Source organism: Homarus americanus, unplaced genomic scaffold, assembly GCF_018991925.1.
Source record: "Homarus americanus isolate GMGI-L3 unplaced genomic scaffold, GMGI_Hamer_2.0 scaffold2539, whole genome shotgun sequence".
NCBI classification, from domain to species: Eukaryota; Metazoa; Arthropoda; class Malacostraca; order Decapoda; family Nephropidae; genus Homarus; species Homarus americanus.
The window spans coordinates 6,784,262-6,806,678 of record NW_024725489.1 but is presented as its reverse complement, the minus strand read 5'-3'; the positions used below and the strand labels follow the sequence as shown (position 1 = coordinate 6,806,678).

General features: G+C 41.1%; 1 protein-coding gene across 1 annotated transcript; it reads left to right on the top strand.

The window, feature by feature from the left end:
• The first annotated feature begins 7 nt into the window (after positions 1 to 7).
• LOC121865123 (uncharacterized protein PF07_0086-like) lies at positions 8 to 20,609 on the top strand. Its single transcript, XM_042364450.1, has 5 exons — positions 8 to 160; positions 7,368 to 7,487; positions 13,084 to 14,532; positions 14,719 to 15,510; positions 20,415 to 20,609. The coding sequence occupies exons 1-5, from the start codon at positions 8 to 10 to the stop codon at positions 20,607 to 20,609; spliced, it is 2,709 nt and encodes a 902-aa protein (XP_042220384.1).
• The last annotated feature ends 1,808 nt before the right edge of the window (positions 20,610 to 22,417 follow it).

Here is a 22,417-nt window from a genome sequence, read left to right as displayed (position 1 = left end):
CGGGGTTATGCAGTGCTTACAGTTCATGTTCAACATCACATGTTCAATTGATTCACGAGAGCTTCCCACTTCTCTTTTGTCTTCTATCCTGAGGGAAGTTGATAAGCAGTTGCAGCTCTTGGAAGACAATGACTACAATGCAGAATGGAGCACGATTCCAGTTCGTGGTGTTAAATATTTTTTGGCACCTCATGAACAGCTTCTTTATGAAAGAAGAAAGACGGCAAAGCAGCAAACATTAGACGTCTTTTTTAAGTCAACCCCCAAGAAGCAGACTGAAGACACTGAACCACAGTCATCCACTTCTGGAATTAGAGGTTTTTTCGTCCCAATCATGCAACCGAAGCTGCACCTGATGATAACGATGACAACTCTCAACTCCTGTCTGCATGACTCTTCAACCTCAACATCACCCTTCTCCCCCATCAAGTTATATTCATATTTTTTCAAGGTAAAGTGTTACATTTACTGTATGATTTCATTATTAGATATGAATGTAACATTTATTTAGACTGTGCTATCCTTTGTGTTAGGCTAACTACTAATTTTTTTTCGATTTCGAGTAGTAATCTGCACCTAACCCTATTTTCTCCATAATCCCTGTTATTTCTATTGCGCGAATTTCTACAAAGCGAGGTTTTACAAGAACACAACTATTGCGTTGTAGCAGAACTGACTGTACTTATAATATACAATACTGTACTATATTGTAACTTACTTCAATTACTGTAGTTTCCTATATTGCTGTGCTTTATTTTGTTAACATTCCTTATTAGATGATGGTTTAGTTTATATTATTAGGATATATTTCCATTTGATTAAGTTTCAGACATTTTTGGTTTTATAAGGAGGGATAGTGTTATATATTACAGGTACTCCTCGACTTACGACCTACTCGACTTACGACCACCCGGACATACGATCGCCGCAGTTGTATAAAATATTTTTCAAATTACGTATTTTCGAGTCCCGACGTTAGTGATCGTGTATTAGCCTCTGTCACATTAATATTATATAAATATGGGCTAAGGACATGTATTCATTATATACATTCTACCACCTAGACTATTGAGCATAAAGCTACATAAACATTTGTTCTTTCACACCTTCTCGGGTGTACAGCTCATAAATCTACAGACTCAACCCTCCGTGTGTGAGTAGGCTGTTTTAGATAAATGTCTGTGTTAAAGGGTGATTACTCTCCAACCACCAGGCACCAGACTCAAGAGAGCACAGCCCAGTTTCCCCAGTTCACAACTAGACCCGAGACTCTAATGTCGTGTCGTGAGACCAGCTCTCCAGGCTGCAATTCTCTCTAATTGTATCAGCTAATTACAAGCTAATAGCTAATGCTCATTAGTCTATCAATAACAAATAATTGTATAGACATGACTACCCAATATAACTAGAAAATCACCACATGCGTTTACATTAAACCAAGGAACAACGAGTGAAGAGAACAGTACCTGTGTGTCTTGTGTAACTTACAAGCTAAGATAATTACAAGTACAACCCAGGATAGCCGTGACGATTTCAACTATCAACCAATCTACGACTGTATCAAAGGTGACACGCCATGAGATTACTTGATATCTCACTCAGCTGCATCAAAGGTACCAGCGACTACCCTACACTCATTCAGGCAAGTGTTAACAAGTGAGATAGTTTGATATCAAACCACAGCTAAAACAATCGCGCTGTGTACTGACAAAAATTTGTGTTTGTAATTCCCTTTAAAATGGCTGGCAAGCGTAAAAGTGAGAGTTCTTGTGGTGCTGAGAAGAAAAAGAGACCCATTTTAGATTTTCTATGTATTATTTTTGCATTTTCGACTTACGACCAATTCGACTTAGGACCTGGTCGTCGGTCCCTAACCCTGTCATAAGTCGAGGACTGACTGTATTGTACAAATAATTGTATAAAGGAATAATTTATATTATTACAGCAACAACTGGGCTAATTGGTAACTCAGGCCTGCCAGAAAGGGCTAGTTATGCAATGATAGAATTTTCATTTAAATCAGTTGCTGTACATTTGGCTATGAAACTCGGTGTCATGCCTACGGTGAATTTCTTACATCTATTTTTTACAATCTTTTCAGAGGTTGAGCTTGCCAGGAAATATTGAAATGGGCGTTTAATACACACGCTGACAACGCCGTTCTTACTACCGCGGCGGAATTTTAGACAAGGAACTCACTATGGGTATGCGTTAGATTTTCAAGATAAGGTGTTTGACGGATTCTTTTCGGGAGATTAATGGGTTTTTTTTAAATACACAACTGACAAGAATAGAACTACATTCTGATGTTTGGGCATTGCACTGATCTAACCTCAGTAGCATTTGGAAACTCAGGCATCCCTCAAGGGCAATATTAGTATACCTGTACTTTGTCACTTACTGGCAGACTCAACACTCACTTATTTGACTAGTTTTACTAACAATAAATACAGTTGAAGCATTCAACATCACTCACAAGGGATCTTGAATGTTTCATCTGTAATCAGACATATCTAATACAATATAATGTGACTGGGTTCTCTCCCAATTTCAAATCTCCGAAACTGACATGAGGTATGACGAAATATCATAATCTCGGAGATACATGAAATTAGAGAAACGGTGGGCTCAGACGTCCTGAAGCGATAAGAAAATGGACGCCTCAGATGGGGGAATCAATACAGAAGGCATAGCTTCATGTTTTATGGGCTATTGAGCGTAATATGAATTGTGTGATATTATGTTAACTCACGTGTACGACCGTGGTCATTACATCATGAGTCAGATCAATTTCTTACATCTATTGTTTACAATATAGTCAGAGTCTGAGCTTGCCAGGCAATTTTGAAATGGACATCATCAAATTTTAGACAAGGGCCTACTGACAGTTTGATATTAGATCTTGGAGATAAGAAGACTGACAGGTGCTCCCCGACTTACGACGGGGCTAGGGACCCAAATCCAGGTCGGAAGTCTGACATAGATAAAAAAAAAAAAAAAAAGTCAAAATTGTTTTCCTTCAAAAAAAAATAAAAAAATCTACAATGAAATACAGTACAGTAAAAGTAATAAATAATGAGGAATGGATACAGTGTGACTGAGCACTTACTTTTAATGTAGTCAGCTGAATGCACACGGGACTATATTAATTGGATGAAGCAGAGGAGGAGACAGGGCTGGGTGGGTCATCAATGTCGCTTTCTTCAGACAGGTTTATGGACTGTGGAAACTTGCTGGTTGAAGGTATTGGATCATCTTGAGGGAGTAAAGAGGCAGCACTGGTGGGGCGTGAGGAGACGGCACTGGGGGACTTCTTAAAATAGATGTCCAATTTAGACTGCACAGTTTGTTTTTTCTTTTCATTATATATTTCTCTGTAGCAGGCAAGTGCATCTTGGATCATTCTGTCAACATTGGCATAACGCTCAAAATTTTTATCCATGCCGTCAAACATTTGCATTCCTTTATTAAATGTAGTAAATGCCTCTGCCATTTGTTTCACTGAAAACTTTTTGTGGGGTGCAGGTTCTTCTTCTACATTTTGTCTCTCTTCTTCCTCTGCAATTTTCTGTGCATCTAGTTCAATAAGATCCTCGTTACTGAGCTCTTCTGCTACACTTTCAACCAACTGTTCAACATCTTCATTATCAATTTCTAACTCCAGCTGTTTACCTAACTCCACTATCTTGTTACTAATGTCCGAAATAACTTCATTTTCATTAAATCCTTTGAAACTGTTCACATATCTTTTCAGGATTTTCTTCCATATTTCATTCATTGAATGTTTTGTAACCTGATCCCATGCTGCACTAATGTTCTTTATACATGACAAAACATTGTACTCCTTCCAAAACTCTCTGAGCGTTTTCTCACCTTCAGTAGCAGCAACAGCCTGAGCGAAGGTCGTGCGTAAATAATACGCTTTAAAGGCAGCAATAGCACCTTGATCCATGGGTTTGATGTAGAGGTAGTATTAGGTGGAATGTAGACTACCTTAACATCAGGGTGCATGTCGTCCAGGTGTGGTGGGTGTCCCGGAGCATTATCCAAAATCAGCAAAATCTTGAATGGAAAACGTTGTTGCAAACAATACTCCCTGGCTCGTGGAATGAAATAAGTCATGAACAAATCCTCAAACAGTGCTAAGGTCATCCAGGCTTTCTTATTACTGCGATAAAACACTGGCAGTGTGTTATCTGAATGATAGATCATGAAGGGCTTTAGCTTTAAACCAGCAACATTCCCCCCAACAGAAGTGTAATTCTGTCCTTGAATGCCTTGAATCCTGGCATTGTTTTCGCCTCTTTGTGGATGTATGTCCGTTCAGGCATGCACTTCCATAATAAGCCAGTTTCATCCACATTAATTATTTGCTCAGTCAAATAATTTCCCTCCACTATGACACGATTTAGCTCCTCCTTAAAAGCTTCGGCAGCACCAACATCAGCACTAGCTGCCTCTCCACTCACCTTAACATTGTGTAGACTGTAGCGTTTTTTAAATCTATCAAACCACCCATGACTTCATGTAAAGGTTTGATCACATTCATCTCCTGCCTGCTCCTTCAAGCTTTGGAACAGGCTTCTTGCTTTAGCCTGTGGTTAGAAGGCTTAAGGGTACACGCTTCTGTATCTGGTCTTCTATCCAGATCACCAATAATTTTTCCATATCGTGAATAGGACCTTGTCTTTTCTTTGAAATTATAGTTCCCTTTATAGGTGTTGTTCCTTTCACTACATCACGAATACGTTCCTTGTTCTTCAGAATAGTGGATATAGTCGAGTGTGAGAAACCTAGGTCACGTGAGATTGTTGTTACAGTTTTCCATTCTCATGCTGCGTTATTATCTTCATTTTCATCTCAAAAGTAATTGCCTGTCTCCTTTTCATTGGAGCACCACCAGCACTCTCACTTTTACGCTTTCCAGTCATTATAAAGTCAATTAAATACGATAACGAAAGTTCACAGCGCGATCAGTATAGGATACGATAGCCAAACACCAACTAAGCGCTCCACTGAGTGAGTGTACCCACGCGGCGACCCAAGCCGCGCCACGCTCTCTCCCGGGACAGAAACGTTTCGGTATAGAAAATGCGCGCATCATTTGAAAATATTTTGGTCGCGACTGCCGCGGTCGTATGTCCCGCCGGTCGTAAGGTCAGAGCAGGTCGTAAGCACCGATGGACGCAAGTCCAAGCAGTCGTAAGTCGGGGACTACCTATATTCTTTTCAGGATATTAATTACTTTCTAAAATATACAACTGACAATAATTTCAATAAAAACATCAGATTCTCTGATGATTGGAAATCAAAATGATATAACTTGAGTATCATTTGGCAGCTCATGGCATCCCCCATGGGCAATATTAGGGATTCGTCGCTTCTACTGGCCGACTCTCCTCAAAACTTATTGACAATTCTACAAACAGTAAATACAGTTGAAGCTTTCAACATCACTCACAAGGGATCTTGAATGTTTCATCTGTCAGTAGTCATATCTAACTTAATGTAACATGAAAGATTTCAGCTGCAATTTAAAATTTCATAACATAATGAGAGATACTAATGAATATCAGAGTCTCGGCCCTACTCGAGAGAAAACGGATGATTGAGGCATTCTGAAATGGGGAGAAAATGGATATCTCAATTGGGGAACTCAATAGAGAAGTTATAGCTACATGTTGTATGGGCTTTGAGCGTAATATGAATCGTCTGATTTTACGTTAACTAACATGTACGACCGTGGTCAGTACATCAGATCACCTGAAGAATCATCCCTTGCTTATTTCACCTAAAGATTAACTACCCAAACACTATTTGGAGGATTAGGTTAGGGTAGCATTAAGTTAGCTGATATTTAGTAAATTTTAATGAAACTAAAAAAGAGGGTTTGTGAAAACTTCCTCAGATGGCAAAGATATATGCAGTATTACCCCGCTTTACGCGGTTTCACTTTACGCGATTTCTCATATACGCGGTGCCTCGCCAGAACCAACTTTCACTTTCCGCGGTTCATCTACCCATATACTCAGGAAGTATAATTTTTTTTTTTTTATTTAGCTCATAAAATTCATACAAATTACCCGGCCAGAATATTATTTACATTGCTGGAATTCTTACAATTTGATGATCATTTTGAATATAAACATTATAAATTTTGCATTAGACATACAAATTTTAGATCTAATGTTTACTCTGAGTAAATATGTTATCTTTTGTGCAAAATATATGACATTTATATTCAAAATGTTCCTGGTCTTACAAGGAATCCAGCAATGTCAATTACATTATCCTAACTTTAGTGCGAGGTATTATTTGTTACTAAAAGTTAAAATTAGTTTTTTCACCCAACATTTCTCTGGTAGGGAGGGAAGGTGGGGGGAGGGTTGGGGCCGACCGACCATCTGGTGCGGTTGGAAGAGGGGGGGGAGGCAAGTTGGGGCACTTTGATTGACAGTGTCATGAAGAATATTTTTTTTATTAACTGAAGATATTTGTTTTAGCTCATAAAATTCATACAAATTACTGGACCAGAATATAATTTACATTGCTGGAATTCTTACAATATGATGATCATTTTGAATATAAACATCATGGATTTTGCATTAGACATACAAATTTTAGATCTAATGTTTACTCTGAGTAAATATGTTATCTTTTGTGCAAAATATATGAAGTTTACATTCAAAATATTCCCTGACCTACAGGGAATCCAGAAATGTAAATTATATTACCCTAATTTTAGTCTGAGGTATTATTTATTACTAAACGTTAAAATCTAGTGTTTCACCCAATCATTTCTCAGAGAGGTAGGGGCCAGTGAGCTGGCAAGAGGGGGGGGGGTGATTTGAGTCTATTATTTGAATGGACATTAACCTGGTGACTGTATTTCTCTTAAATATTAATTGTGTGAGCATACCATCATAAAATTTAGATGTTATTTTTACTACAACATAGGTATTGTGTCGGAAAAAGTGGAGTTTGGGGGTCGGGCCAGTCTCTATTGGAATTAATCCCATATGTTCTGTTGTTCCATTTACGCGGATTTGACTTTCCGCGGTACCCTGTGGGTTCAATTGACCGTGTAAATCGGGGTAATACTGTATACTGTACAGGTACAGTATATGAATTGATGTGCTTAAAGTTTTGTGAGATTGAGGACAACATCTAATCATTTCACTTATTAGCAATTTAAGCAGTTGGTTTGTTCTTTGTTACGACTTTCATTGTCGAGCTTTCTTGTGTGTACTGTACAGTATAAGTTCACTGTTGTGGCCATACGAGCTGTACACAAAGTAGCTTTAGTACTGAGTGTGATGACAACTTTCTGCCTTGATGTCGTACTTCTTATGTGGATTATATTTCAGGATGATGTTTGCTGTAAGGGTGAAGAAGAGCTGATGGTGGGAAAACCCAAGAAGACCTACTGCAGGAGGAGTGACCCGTTACTATCTGTTTCTGAGAATATGTTTGACGACCTCTGGAAGGTGAAAGATGTGAACGAATTGATGTATGGGGTCCTTCTGTAGGACTTCCTCTGTGGTCCTTCTGTGGGGGTTACTCTGTGTGGTCCTTCTGTGGGGTTTCCTCTATGTGGTCCTTCTGTGGGGATTCCTCTGTGGTCCTTCTGTGGGGATTCCTCTGTGGTCCTTCTGTGGGGGTTCCTCTATGTGGTCCTTCTGTGGGGGTTCCTCTATGTGGTCCTGTGGGGATTCCTCTCTGTGGTCCTTCTGTGGGGGTTCCTATGTGGTCCTTCTGTGGGGGTTCCTCTATGTGGTCCTTCTGTGGGGGTTCCTCTATGTGGTCCTGTGGGGGTTCCTCTGTGTGGTCCTGTGGGGATTCCTCTATGTGGTCCTTCTATGGGGGTTCCTCTGTGGTCCTTCTGTGGGGTTCCTCTGTGGTCCTTCTGTGGGGGTTCTTCTGTGGTCCTGTGGGGTTCCTCTATGTGGTCCTTCTGTGGGGTTCCTCTCTGTGGTCCTGTGGGGTTCCTCTATGGTCCTTCTGTGGGGATTCCTCTATGTGGTCCTTCTGTGGGGGTTCCTCTATGTGGTCCTGTGGGGATTCCTCTTGTGGTCCTTCTGGGGTTCCTCTGTGGTCCTTCTGTGGGGTTCCTCTGTGGTCCTTCTCTGTGGGGTTCTTCTATGTGGTCCTGTGGGGTTCCTCTATGTGTCCTTCTGTGGGGTTCCTCTGTGGTCCTTCTGTGGGGGTTCATCTATGTGGTCCTTCTGTGGGGATTCCTCTCTGTGGTCCTTCTGTGGGGTTTCCTCTCTGATCCATCAGTGGGTCCTTCTGTGGGGGTTCCTCTATGTGGTCCTTCTGTGGGGATTCATCATGTGGTCCTTCTGTGGGGGTTCCTCTATGTGATCCTTCTGTGGGGGTTCCTCTATGTGGTCCTTCTGTGGGGGTTCCTCTATGTGGTCCTGTGGGGATTCCTCTCTGTGGTCCTTCTGTGGGGGTTCCTCTCTGTGGTCCTTCTGTGGGGGTTCCTCTAATAATAATAATAATAATAATAATAATAATTAACGGTTTATTGAAAAAATTCAGCAGCCCGAAGGCTGAAAATATACCTTGGACATAAATGACTTATTACATACATTGGTGGTTTAACAAAAGCCTTCATTAGAGAAAGGTAAAGGAACATACAGTGAACATACAGATTAACGCAGGTGTTGAACAGCAAACTCGTAGTGTAGTAACTCCCTCCTAGATGGTGTTAGGAGGAACTCACGTGGTGTAGTAGTTCACTCAGATGGTGTTTATGAGGGACCTGGGGATTCCTCTCTGTGGTCCTTCTGTGGGGGTTCCTCTATGTGGTCCTTCTGTGGGGCTTCCTCTGTGGTCCTTCTGTGGGGGTTCTTCTATGGTCCTTCTGTGGGGGTTCCTCTGTGTAGTCCTTCTGTGGGGATTCCTCTCTGTGGTCCTGTGGGGCTTCCTCTGTGGTCCTTCTGTGGGGGTTCCTCTGTGTAGTCCTTCTGTGGGGGTTCCTCTGTGTAGTCCTGTGGGGGCTCCTCGGTGTGGTCCTTCTGTGCAGGTTCCTCTGTGGTCCTTCTCAAGAGGTTCCTCCATGGGGTCCTTCTGTGGGGGCTCTTCTATGGGGTCCTTCTGTGGGGGTTCTTCTATGGGGTCTCTCTGTGTTTACTTCTTACTTCCATGAATTAAACCTGGCAGTCAGTAGAAATCATGATGTCACATGATGCTCCTGTGCATGCTCAAGGTTGTGAGTTTAACTTGATCAGTTATAAGATAGCTTCTCTGTTACAGTGAGGGACGCTCTTTCTCAGATTGGCAAATCATTCAATGTGATTTTGTAAATAGTGTCACTGCAATTGACTTTGTGTGATAATTTTTTTTATTACAGTTGTGGAAATGTGTTCCTTTCCTATACCCCTGTGGTAACCTATGTCTCCAAATGGCCAATCTATGTGACCTAAACTTATCCACCATTCAAGTCCATCATTACAATACCAATATCCATTCTTTCATAAATAGTGATACAGTGATATTCTCGTTAGCTGGAACAATTGGTGCAGAGCACTTCATGGGAATGAGAGATTTCCGGGTAACGAAATGACTCTGAAACCCGGCAAAATCCCTCATCCCCAGAATTTTTCCGGGTACTGAGAAAAGTTTCTCAGAATTTAAAAAAAAATTTGCATTATTTCATCCTCGGAATTTGCTGATATTCAACAAAGTTCAGCTGAGCTAAATTCACTTAATATGGCGGGTGTGAGGTCTTCGTTACTTACCTGAGATAGTTGAAAGTGTCATGTGCCAAGTAAGAATTAACGTAGCTTAAACATCGCCAATGACACATTGCTCTCCATACTTCGGTGGCCAATCACAGCACTCCACCCGTTCTATAAGTGCCTGGCACTCTTAGTGCCTTGTAAACACATCTCTTTCGGCACCCCCATCCCCCGAAAAAAAGAACTGTTATATGTTGCTGCTCCTTCCCAACATGAAAGTACTGTACATTCATACAATTACCCTCACACAAAAAATAATTACAATATCTTTAATGGTGGAAAAGTTATGTCACTCGTTTGAGGATTATACTGTATAGTGTGGTTTGGTTTATGCAAGTGGAGAAAAATTCAGTTATGTTTTTTCTTCCAAAATGCCATTCATTTTCGTTTCTGAAACTGCCAAAGCACAAAAGAAGATGTTTTAAGCTATCATGTAAAAAAAAATCACTAAAATATCTTTAATGGTTCAAAAGATGTGGCAGTTTGAAAGTTTAAAAACTTTAACTGCCTTTTCTCCTTTTTTTTTATTCTGGCATTTAGCTGACTGTGTTACTGATAGCCTCATATACTGTATACTGTACAGTGGTCCCTTGGTTAATGAACACAATTCGTTCCAGAAGGTCGTTCGTTAACCGAAACCATTGTTTCAATGGGATTTTGGGTAATTGATTCCAGCTCATCGAAAATTACATAAAGTAAAAAAAATATGCAGTAAAGTACACTTACTTTGAGGTTTGTATGTAGAAGGCTCCTGGATGATGATGCTGATGTGAATTTGAAGTGGGAGGTGGAGGAGGAGAAGGGAGAAGAGAAGGAAGTGAGGGCAGAGGAGAAGCATTTTACTGCTTGGAAGGCGAGTCACCTTCCATGAAAATATCAGGAACCTCTGGACTGACAGATTCTGCAGCAGGAAAATCCTCTCTCCTTTTTGAAGTGGAAGGTTGAGGGCTAGCATCTTTTTCCCACTGCCTTTTAGTGAAGAAACTGCCAATTTTTCTTTGTGGGGCATTTCTCCACCTCATCATTAACTGATTTCTGAAGAAGGAGAGCACTTTGTCTTCAACACTACACAAAACAGGTTCTGTTGTTTCCACATCAGGGTGCCTTGATGCCAGTTTCCTGAAAATCTCCCAGTGGTAAACAACATCCTTTAAATCTGAAGAAGACATATGGTCATCACTTTCCCTCTCCTCCTCACCACTGTCAGCTTCTAACATCTTATCCAGTTGTTGCAAGTCTTCAGTAGTAAGTTCCTGCTCATGAGACATCACAAGCTCTTCCACATCATCCTCCTCCACTTCGAGACCCAATGACTGACCAATGGACACAATCTCCTGGTCCAACTCCGTTTCTTCATCAAATCCCTCAAAATCATGGACTGCTGATGGCCACAGTGCTTTCCATGCAGAATTGAGGGATCTAATGGAGACTTCTCGCCATGAGGACACAATCAATTTTACAGCCTCCAGGATGTTGAATTGTGTCTTCCAGAATTGTGCCAGTGTTAGTTCAGGATCAGTGGAAGTTGCCTGATAACACCTCCTGAACATTTTTTTCATGTACAGCTTCTTGAAGTTGCTGATTACATTCTTGTCCATTGGCTGCATAATTGATGTAGTGTTGGGAGGCAAAAACAACACTTTGACAAAGTCAAATTGAGCCTCCAAAGTGCTGGCAAGTTGAGGGTCATGACCAGGGGCATTATCCATAAGGAGAAGAGCCTTTAAAGGAAGTTTATTGGTGGTTAGATAACTCTTGACAGAAGGGCCAAACACCTCAACAGCCCATTCATTAAAGAGCTGTCTTGTCTCCCATGCCTTACAGTTGGACTTCCTATATACTCCAAGCTTTGTTCTTACCACTTTCTGTTGCTTGAACACCGTGGGGTTCTCAGAGTGGTAGACAAGCATGGGCTTCAGTCGGAAATCCCCTGAAGCATTGGCACCAAGCAATAGAGTGAGACGGTCCTTCATGGGTTTATGCCCAGGTAAAGAGGCTTCATCTCTGGTGATGAATGTCCTTTTGGGCATTATCTTCTAGAACAGCCCAGTTTCGTCCATCTTGAACACTTGCTGTGGAAGATAATTTTCTTCCTCCACCACTTTCTTAAACTCCACTAGAAACTTTGCTGCTCCTTCTTTATCTGCAATGGCAGCTTCACCATGCCCAACAACACTAAAAATGTCACTTCTTTTTTTAAATTTTTCGAACCATCCCTTGCTGGCCCTAAATTCTTCAAACTCTGTGCCAGAAGAACCAGGTTGATCTTCCTTTAAATGTTCGTATATTTCCTTAATCCAAATAAGAAGTAACCTCTCTGTTTCTGCTATTAATGATCTACCTTTAAACACTCTGCTAGATTTGTCTCTCACTTTCACTTCTCTGAACTTGTCTTTCTGTGCAAGAATTGTCGACACAGTTGATGCTGACACGCCATATTCCTTACTAAGTACATTTGTTCTAATGCTTTCTTCGTGTTTCTTCATAATTTCCTGTTTCACTTGAACTGAAATCGCCTTTTTCGATTTCTTTGGTGCCATGCTGGATTCAATACAGTAATTTCACCACTAAAATTTTAAGTTCACTAGCTGTAATTAAAGATTATTTTCTTTAAATCAACACTGCACTGCGCTATATATTATCAATATGTAATATAAATTTCAGAATGACCAATAATTGTACTGTAAAAACGTAAAAATAGTTTTTGTTCAAGAGAGAGTCAAGCAAGATGTTACCTCTACTGACCAGAGATACAAACTGACGCCTGCTGGGTGAGTCAAGGGGCTGTTTGGCGCGCTAAAAACTAGTTTCCTGTACTTCAATTATGTTAAATAATTGTTAAAATGAACTAAAAAAAATTAATATAAAACTTGTAAAATTATTGAATAGTACAACCTTTTTTATATTTCCTCAAATGGGAACGAATTTAAGCCCTAGAACTGATTACTGTATTGGTGGACTAACATTCCAGCTGGTGAGCAAGCGAAAACATGTTGAGAGGAATTCGTAAGGAATTCATTAACCGAATTTGTTTTCATTAACCGAAATGAAGATTCTTATGGAAGGTAATTCGTTAACCGAGGCGTTTGTTAGCCTAGGGACCACTGTACTGGTATATGAATTGATGTGCCTAAAGCTTTTTGAGATTGAGGACAACATCTAATCATTTCACCACATCAACTTATTAGCCATTCAAGCAGTTGGTTTGTTCTTTGTTACTGTACAATATAAGTTCACTGTTGTGGCCATACGAGCTGTACACAAAGTAGCTTTAGTACTGAGTATGATGACAACTTTCTGCCTTGATGTCGTACTTCTTATGTGGATTATATTTCAGGATGATGTTCGCTGTAAGGGTGAAGAAGAGCTGGTGGTGGTAAAACCCACGAAGACCTACTGCAGGAGGAGTGAACCATCACTACCTGTTACTGTGAAGAACTTTGACGACCTCTGGAAGATGAAACATGTGAGCGATTTAATGTATGTTATAGGCAGAGGTGATGACTGTGGAAAGGCAGAGAAAACAGATGATGAGAATTATAGGGAGCAAGACAGACCACATAACGATGTGTACAGCGAGGAGAAAACTGATGATAGTTATCTAGAGGAAGACAGACGACGTAAAGATGTGTACAAGAAGAAGAATATAACAACATGTAATTATAGTTATCTAGAGGACACCAGACGACATAAAGATGTGTACAACGCGAAGAAAATAAAAACCCGTAATTATAGTTATCTAGAGAAAAGAAGACCACGTAAAGATGTGTATGGCATGAAGAATATAACATCAGATGATAATTGTTATCTAGAGGAAAACCTACCACGTAAAGATTGGTACAACGCGAAGAAAATAACAACATGTAATTATAGTTATCTAGAGAAAAGAAGACCAGGTAAAGATGTGTATGACATGAAGAATATAACATCAGATGATGAATGTTATCTTAAGGTCAACAGACCATGTAAAGATGTGTACAAGAAGAAGAAAATAATAGCCCCTAATTATAGTTATCTAGAGGACAACAGACCACGTAAAGATGTGCACAAGGAGAAGAAAATAACAGCCCATAATTATAGTTATCCAGAGGACAACAGACCACGTAAAGATGTGTACAAGAAGAAGAAAATAATAGCCCCTAATTATAGTTATCTAGAGGACAACAGACCACGTAAAGATGTGCACAAGGAGAAGAAAATAACAGCCCATAATTATAGTTATCCAGAGGACAACAGACCACGTAAAGATGTGCACAAGGAGAAGAAAATAACAGCCCATAATTATAGTTATCCAGAGGACAACAGACCACGTAAAGATGTGCACAAGGAGAAGAAAATAACAGCCCATAATTATAGTTATCCAGAGGACAACAGACCACGTAAAGATGTGCACAAGGAGAAGAAAATAACAGCCCATAATTATAGTTATCCAGAGGACAACAGACCACGTAAAGATGTGCACAAGGAGAAGAAAATAACAGCCCATAATTATAGTTATCCAGAGGACAACAGACCACGTAAAGATGTGCACAAGGAGAAGAAAATAACAGCCCATAATTATAGTTATCCAGAGGACAACAGACCACGTAAAGATGTGCACAAGGAGAAGAAAATAACAGCCCATAATTATAGTTATCCAGAGGACAACAGACCACGTAAAGATGTGCACAAGGAGAAGAAAATAACAGCCCATAATTATAGTTATCCAGAGGACAACAGACCACGTAAAGATGTGCACAAGGATGACAGAAAGAAAATAACAGCCCATAATTATAGTTATCCAGAGGTGCACAAGGAGAAGAATAACAGCCCATAATTATAGTTATCCAGAGGACAACAGACGTAAAGATGTGCACAAGGAGAAAATAACAGATGTGCACAAGGATGAATAACAATAATTATAGTTATCCAGAGGACAACAGACCACGTAAAGATGTGCACAAGAGAAGAAAATAACAGCCCATAATTATAGTTATCAGAGGACAACAGACCACGTAAAGATGTGCACAAGGAGAAGAAAATAACAGCCCATAATTATAGTTATCCAGAGGACAACAGACCACGTAAAGATGTGCACAAGGAGAAGAAAATAACAGCCCATAATTATAGTTATCCAGAGGACAACAGACCACGTAAAGATGTGCACAAGGAGAAGAAAATAACAGCCCATAATTATAGTTATCCAGAGGACAACAGACCACGTAAAGATGTGCACAAGGAGAAGAAAATAACAGCCCATAATTATAGTTATCCAGAGGACAACAGACCACGTAAAGATGTGCACAAGGAGAAGAAAATAACAGCCCATAATTATAGTTATCCAGAGGACAACAGACCACGTAAAGATGTGCACAAGGAGAAGAAAATAACAGCCCATAATTATAGTTATCCAGAGGACAACAGACCACGTAAAGATGTGCACAAGGAGAAGAAAATAACAGCCCATAATTATAGTTATCCAGAGGACAACAGACCACGTAAAGATGTGTACAAGAAGAAGAATATAACAGCCCATAATTATAGTTATCCAGAGGACAACAGACCACGTAAAGATGTGCACAAGGAGAAGAATATAACAGCCCATAATTATAGTTATCCAGAGGACAACAGACCACGTAAAGATGTGCACAAGGAGAAGAAAATAACAGCCCATAATTATAGTTATCCAGAGGACAACAGACCACGTAAAGATGTGTACAAGAAGAAGAAAATAACATCAGAAGACAATACACATAACCAGCCTGATCATCACCACAAACTGAAGGTAAGAATTACATTTATTTAAAAGAACTAATATTCATCTTTTTCAACAGTGTGATTATATATTGCACTGTATACAGTGAACCCTCGCTTTACGCGGTCAATTGAACCCACGGCGCCCCGCGTAAAGCGAGAAACGCGTAAAGTGAACAACATAACATATGGGATTAATTGAAATGGAGACTGGGCCGACCCCCAAACTCCACTTTTTCCCGACACAATACGTACGTTTTAGTAAAAATAACATCTTAACTTTATGATGGTATTCACACACACATAATATAGAAGGGAACAATCAATAAGAGAATAATATACTGTAGGTTAGGTTAGAAAAAAACAAGGTTAGGTTTAACACTTATGTTAGTAGAAGAGATGAGTCGGCGTACGGGAATGGAGGCTGGTTCCGAGGCAGAGGGCAGGCTACTGGCCCTCAGGTGAGTCATCATCACTGTCAGCCACACTTATCAGTGCCTCCCTGACAAATCCCTCAAAGTCACCATCACTGTCTCTGTCACTATCACTGGCTTGGGCTGGCTGTGGTGGGTTGCGGGCAGTGAACTCGGTAATGCTTTGCTGACGGCTGGTGTTTATGTTGTCGTGATAAACCTTGATGTAGGGCTCCATAGTCTGCAACAGCTGGGTAGTGAAGACTTCATACCGGTTATCGTCAGGGTCGTCGGAAAGGAGGAGCTTCAGTTTCTCAACACGCTCGATGGCACCCCTTACATTACTATGCAATAACTTGCGTTCTTCTTGGGATGAAGCACCACCTGCCTATTTCACTGATGTCATCATCATCTAACATCTCGTCGGCAGCAACATCAGGATCCCTTATCACCTCCAGGATGTCGTCTTTGGTGGTCTCGGAGAAGCCTGCAGCTGTAACACTCTGCGCAGCTTCTCTGGCAAGGTCCACTGCTACTGCAACAGTCTGAACCTCACCAGTCACAGATTGACTCTGCCTCCCACCTGGAATACCTTGCAACACATGTCTCCATGCTTGACGAACCGTTGCTACAGACAGCTGATCCCATGCCTCCACCAAGAAGTCCACAGCTTTCTTGACGTTGAATTTTCTCCAAAAGTGTTTCACAAGTACAGTACTCCCTCTTTATCGACGGATTTTTTATCGACGGATTATTTAGCCGGATTTTTATTTTGAACTGTACTTGATATAATACATTCACGGAAATGTAATATTTTTGCTAAAATGACGTATGTATTACAGTGGAAAGTGGGATCAAATCGTGACGAAAACAATGACTTGCGCTTTCTTTCGTTCAAAAGATGTTACCGTAATCACTTTTCGAATGGTTTAGTTAAAAAACTGTTGTATTGTATTACAATAATATCCTAATTGACTTGAATAAATATTACGATACCATATTTCTGAATATTTTCATTAAAATCCATCAAAATCATTTTCCTTGTCATCGTCTGCAGCACCAAACAGCTTCTCCCAGTCCTCTCCTTGAACAGGGCTAGAGGGTACGTGTTTTTCGAATCGTTTTCAGTTAAAAAATTATTACATCACACGTATATTTTACCTAAACTGCGCCTGAATGAATATATTCTCGGAAATAAATAGTAGTTTTGCTGAAACGTGACGTATTTCAATGTAAAATAGGATAAAATACATGACGAAAACAAAAGACTTTACCTAACCTTCCAATGTTCTTGAGATGTTACTCGTTTTTTTAATAGTTTTCGGTTAAAATTCTGTTATATTACAATGATATTCTATTCATACTGTGCTTGATATAATACATTCACGGAAATGTAATATTTTTGTTGAAATGACGTATGTATTACAGTGGAAAGTGGGATCAAATCGTGACGAAAACAATGACTTGCGCTTTCTTTCGTTCAAAAGATGTTACCGTAATCACTTTTCGAATGGTTTAGTTAAAAAACTGTTGTATTACAATAATATTCCCTCCTAATTGACTTGAATAAATACTTGAATGGAAATATACAATATTTTTGTTGAAACTACCCGCGTTTCAGTGTAAAGTGTTGTAATAATAAATGGTAAACAATTTGCCTTGGGCATCCGGATTTTTGGACTTTTACTGTACTGTACACTGTTTTGTTTACTGTAAGGACCGATGTTCACTTCAATAAATGAAATCGTAAGTTTGCTAGTATTTTTGTCCACTTATTATATTATTATTTATACACTATTATTTAAGGTTATGTGTAAAGGAAACGCATTAATGCTTAAAGGTACATTTATTCAACATATGCTAATAATAGTTAGAAAAATTACGTAACCATCACGGTATCGACGGTTTCTTTATCGACGGCCGTTTACAGAACGTAACCCCCGTCGATAAAGAGGGAGTACTGTACAGTTAACCCTCACTTTACGCGGTCCCGCATTCCGCGTTTCCACGTTAACGCGGTGCCTTGCCAGAACCTCATGTGCTCACATTACGCGGTACGTGAACCCCATTACGCGGAGAGTGTCCGGCGCGACGCTATTTTTAGATTCGCCCCACCCGCCCGCCTGCCTGCCTGCCTCTCCCTCCTCCTCCCTCCGCTTGGGCAAGCGGCGCAGTAAGGTTGCGCAGTGTGTGTCTTTGTTGCGTTATCACTGACGTCATATGACGTATCAGACCTGTGATTGGCCATGCATCCCTACCCCCCTCTACTGCTAACTGTAATTGGCTTAAAGTATTATGACGTGTCCACCCGGGGGAGGGAGGGAGGAAAGACGACGCTTGACCTAGCCGCGGCAGTTTCATCCCTCCAGGCCACACCGTGTATAGTGCATCCATTGTTCTGTGATAGTGATAGTGACAGTGAAGGTGACTTTGAGGGATTTGTCAGGGAAGCCCTGACAACTGTAACTGATAGTGATGGTGATGCACCTAGTAATGGTGATTCACCTGAGGGCCAGTAATCTGCCCTCTGCCTCGGAACCAGCCTCCATCCCCGTATGCCGACCCATCTCTTCTACCAAATTTTTAGTTTTCTAACCTAACCTTTATTTTTCCTATGTTAACCTTTATCTTTCCTAACCTAACCTCTTCTATATTACTTGTTTTTTCATACCATCATAAAGTTAAGATAAAATTTTTACTACAACATAGTTGTGTGTCGTCAAAAAGTGGAGTTTGGGGATCGGCCCGGACTCCATTTCAATTAATCCCATATGTTATGTTATTCACTTTACACGTTTCTCGCTTTCCGCGGTACCCTCCGGGTTACATTAACCGCGTAAAGTGAGGGTTAACTGTACTTCTTGCTCTGCCAACTGTTGTTCCTCGTCCTCTTCGCTCTTGCTATCGGTGTCACCCAGGTTACGCAACTCATCCTTGGTGTTGGTATAGTCGCTCATTAGCTTTAACTTCTTTGCAGAGAATGCAGCTGTATTAATGACGTAGTGTTGGGAGGAAGGAAGACCACTTTTACGTTGGGGTGACGATCCAACAGTAGGGGCGAGTGTCCTGGTGCGCTGTCAAGCAGCAAGAAAATCTTGAATGGAACATTCTGTTGCTCACAGAATTTCTTCACGTCGGGAACGAAACAGTCATCAAACCAGGAGAGGGACAGAGTAGAGAACATCCACACCTTACGTGCGGTCAGCCAGTGGACATTTACAATAGCTTGGTCATGTCCATGCTCTTGTAGGCGTGCGGCTTGCGTGCTGTGTGGATTACCGATAACTTGAGCTTACAGGTACCGGAGGCATTGGTGGTAAACAGGACGGTGATGCGCTCCTTCTGCAACTTCCGGCCCCGACACTTTGTTACATTCTTCACAACGAAGGTCTTGGAAGGTAGCTTTTTCCAAAAAAGACCAGATTCGTCCATGTTAAACACCTGGTCGTCGGTGTACTGTCCTTCCTCCATAATCTCGTGTAAAAACAGAGGAAAATCCCTAGCCGCAACACTGTCAGCACTAGCTTCTTCACCACCAATGTTAATGTTGTTGATGTTGTTCCTCTTCTTAAACCTGTGTAGCCACCCAGAGGAAGCATTGAAGGGTTTGGGCTCTGCAATTCCCATCTTACGTGACACTGCAGCATACAATTCACGTGCGTACTCCTTAACTGAGCGCGTGCCCACTGCCATGTTCCGTCGCGCCTGACGAATCAAGTAGCTCACAAGTAATTTCTCCGTCTTGAGAAGCACCTGGTTGTGGCAATACTTGATCATAGAAGCACCTGTAGACTTTGTGATGTTCATGTGCTCCTTCATCTTGGCTGCATCCTTCTTGATCATCCGAATCGTAGATTCGTTAACACCATGCTGGCGCGCGAGATCAACCTGTCTTGTTCCTTTCTCCAACTCTTGGATGATCTTGTATTTAATTTCTTAGCTTAGGGAACTTCATATCTTCTTTGGCTTAGGGCGGCTGGGTCCTAGTAATGCAAGGTTTCTTTGTGGTGGTGGTGGTGGTGGTGGTCCAGTGGAAGCCATTCTTATGGAACAATAGATACCGATATACACGGTGTAGCCTGAAGGGGTGTAACTGGAGCCGGAAGGTCAAGGGGCTTGAACGCTCCCTTGGCGGGGCACGTTATATTACATTAAACCAATCACAGCTAGCGGGGGAGGGAGGTAAGGATGCTTGGCCCAATCACAGTCCGATACGTTATACGACGTCACCAATAACGCAACAAAGACATACACTGCTCAGCCTACTCGCGCCGCTTACCCCACATGGCGGGAGGGTGGGAAGTTTGAATCCAAAAATTTCGCGGCCCGAGAGGACCGCCAGCCGCTCTCCGTGTAAAAGAGTACACGCACCGCGTAAAGTGAGCATTCCGTGTTCGGCAGGGTACCGCATAAACGTGGAAACGCTTAAAAAAAAAGCGTAAAGCGGGGTAATACTGTTTTATTGTTACCTAGTGTTGTTGCACGTCCACATGTGTATTCTGCCGTGATTGGTCGATGCAAGGGTCTTTTCGACTGCGAAGACAACTCTGTCCCAGAATTCCAGCGACTGCTCAGTATGTTGACGAGCGAAGGTGAGTCTGGCAGCACTGTGTTCCTCTGTCAGTCGTTCTTTCTTGGCGGGAATCTTGTGGTAGATACCCGCCTCATGAAGCCGCCTCCGGACAGTTCTAGCACTCATGTCCAGCCGCAGATCTAAGCAAATTGCAACAGCATTAGAGAAAGGGTTGTCCTCAGCTGCTCTCAAGAATCTTGCATCGTCTTCAGGAGTAGTCACTCATGGCTGCTGATGTCTCTCTTAATCAAAAGAACATGCTGATTAAAAGCCACTAATTTTTTATACTAAGTAATTATATTTAATTGCCTGTGTAATCACCAATAACGTGTCAGTCTGATCAGTACAGTACTTACCAAGGTCGTTCAGGTTGCCACTCTCCTCTCATCTTCTATTCCACTTGATTACAGTAGCAGCTGATATTCCAAGATCACAGGATATGGTTCAGATAGAGAGTCCAGCTTCTCTTAGGCCCACAATGCGACTTCTCAAAGCTAACTGGGTGTCACGACGGTTCATCTTAAAATCTAAGAACTTTCTGTTGAATTCTATGATTTCTAGGGTCGCGACGATACCTTGGATGAGTTTTGATTGGCTGTCGACACTTGTTACTTGATCAATAAGCAAATTATCATTGTTTTCACAATTTTGTATTGTATTTCATTCAGGGGCAGATGCATTTATATCTTTAAACACTTGGTTTTTTACGTCATATGTCATTATTAGTTTTATTACTTGTGAAAATAAAGGATAAGGTGTGTGTGTATAACATATGGCCCAGCACCAAAAGGTAGCTTCCTAACATTATAAAGGATAGCATTACTCACCAACACGTCATTGGCAGCTACACTAAGTCCTCTCTTAACGTCAAGGTTACGTTCTTAAAAATGCGACTACATACAAAACAACGTTAAACTGATAGATTTTCCCCATGAGAAATAGATAAAATACGAGAGTTACATTCCTGAGCCTCCCTTTGCCCCATGAAATACATTGCAGGTACTGTATATATACAGAAAAACATTGCCATTTCTATAGAAAATAGTGCATGCATACAGTATACAACTACTAAGTTTGTATTGGTTCTCACCGATGGGCGGAGGTGGTACAGTGAGTGTGTGGTGGGTAGAGAATCTGAGGAGGCAGATGGCGGGAGCGGAGGAGGGTGGTGAGTCACTGAAACCACCTCGCCAAGAGAGCAGAGTGCGGCCAGACGAGAGAGGGTGATGCACCGTAAAATGTAGTCCGTTACGACACAAAACGACGTATTATCGGATCACCAGGATGTCAAACGAATTTCTTATCTCTAAAGTTAAGCGACTAGTACCAAAACAACGTTAAGCGGGACGACTTTAAGCTCAGACATACTATACTTGTCAGTATCTTTCGCAGCACCATACCCCTAGAATCACCATATTAAAACGATAAGTGTAAAGAGGTCATTTTGGTTTACCTGTGTGAAGCTAGGTCGAAACGTGACTTACGACAGCATATGGTTTCATTATATGCTATTAATGTTTTCATGAAATATAATGTGCATGTAAGAGCAGTTGAATCACCTAAAAATGTGTATCGGCTTAAAGTTATATGTCGGATTTGGAAAATAATTATAACTGTCCTTACCTGAGGAAGGATAGCAGTAGTGAGGGGAGGTAAAGGTTACGTATTTCTCTGGCTTTGGAGCCTTAGATTAAAGATAACCAATTAGACCCCAATAAATCAAACAACGTAATGTACTGTAAATACGTATTCCTATACCATAATCACCTCTTCCACTTCCATCACTCTTTTGTGTGCAAAAAATTTATATTTATGTTATGCAACACGGAACTCGAGTACTCCCCCCATCTTTCCCCCTCCCCTTTCCCTCCCACCCCCGCACACACACACTGTTACAAGATCGTCAGCTGATTCTACCTCTGGTTGTCTGGCTGGGTAACTCATTAGTTTCA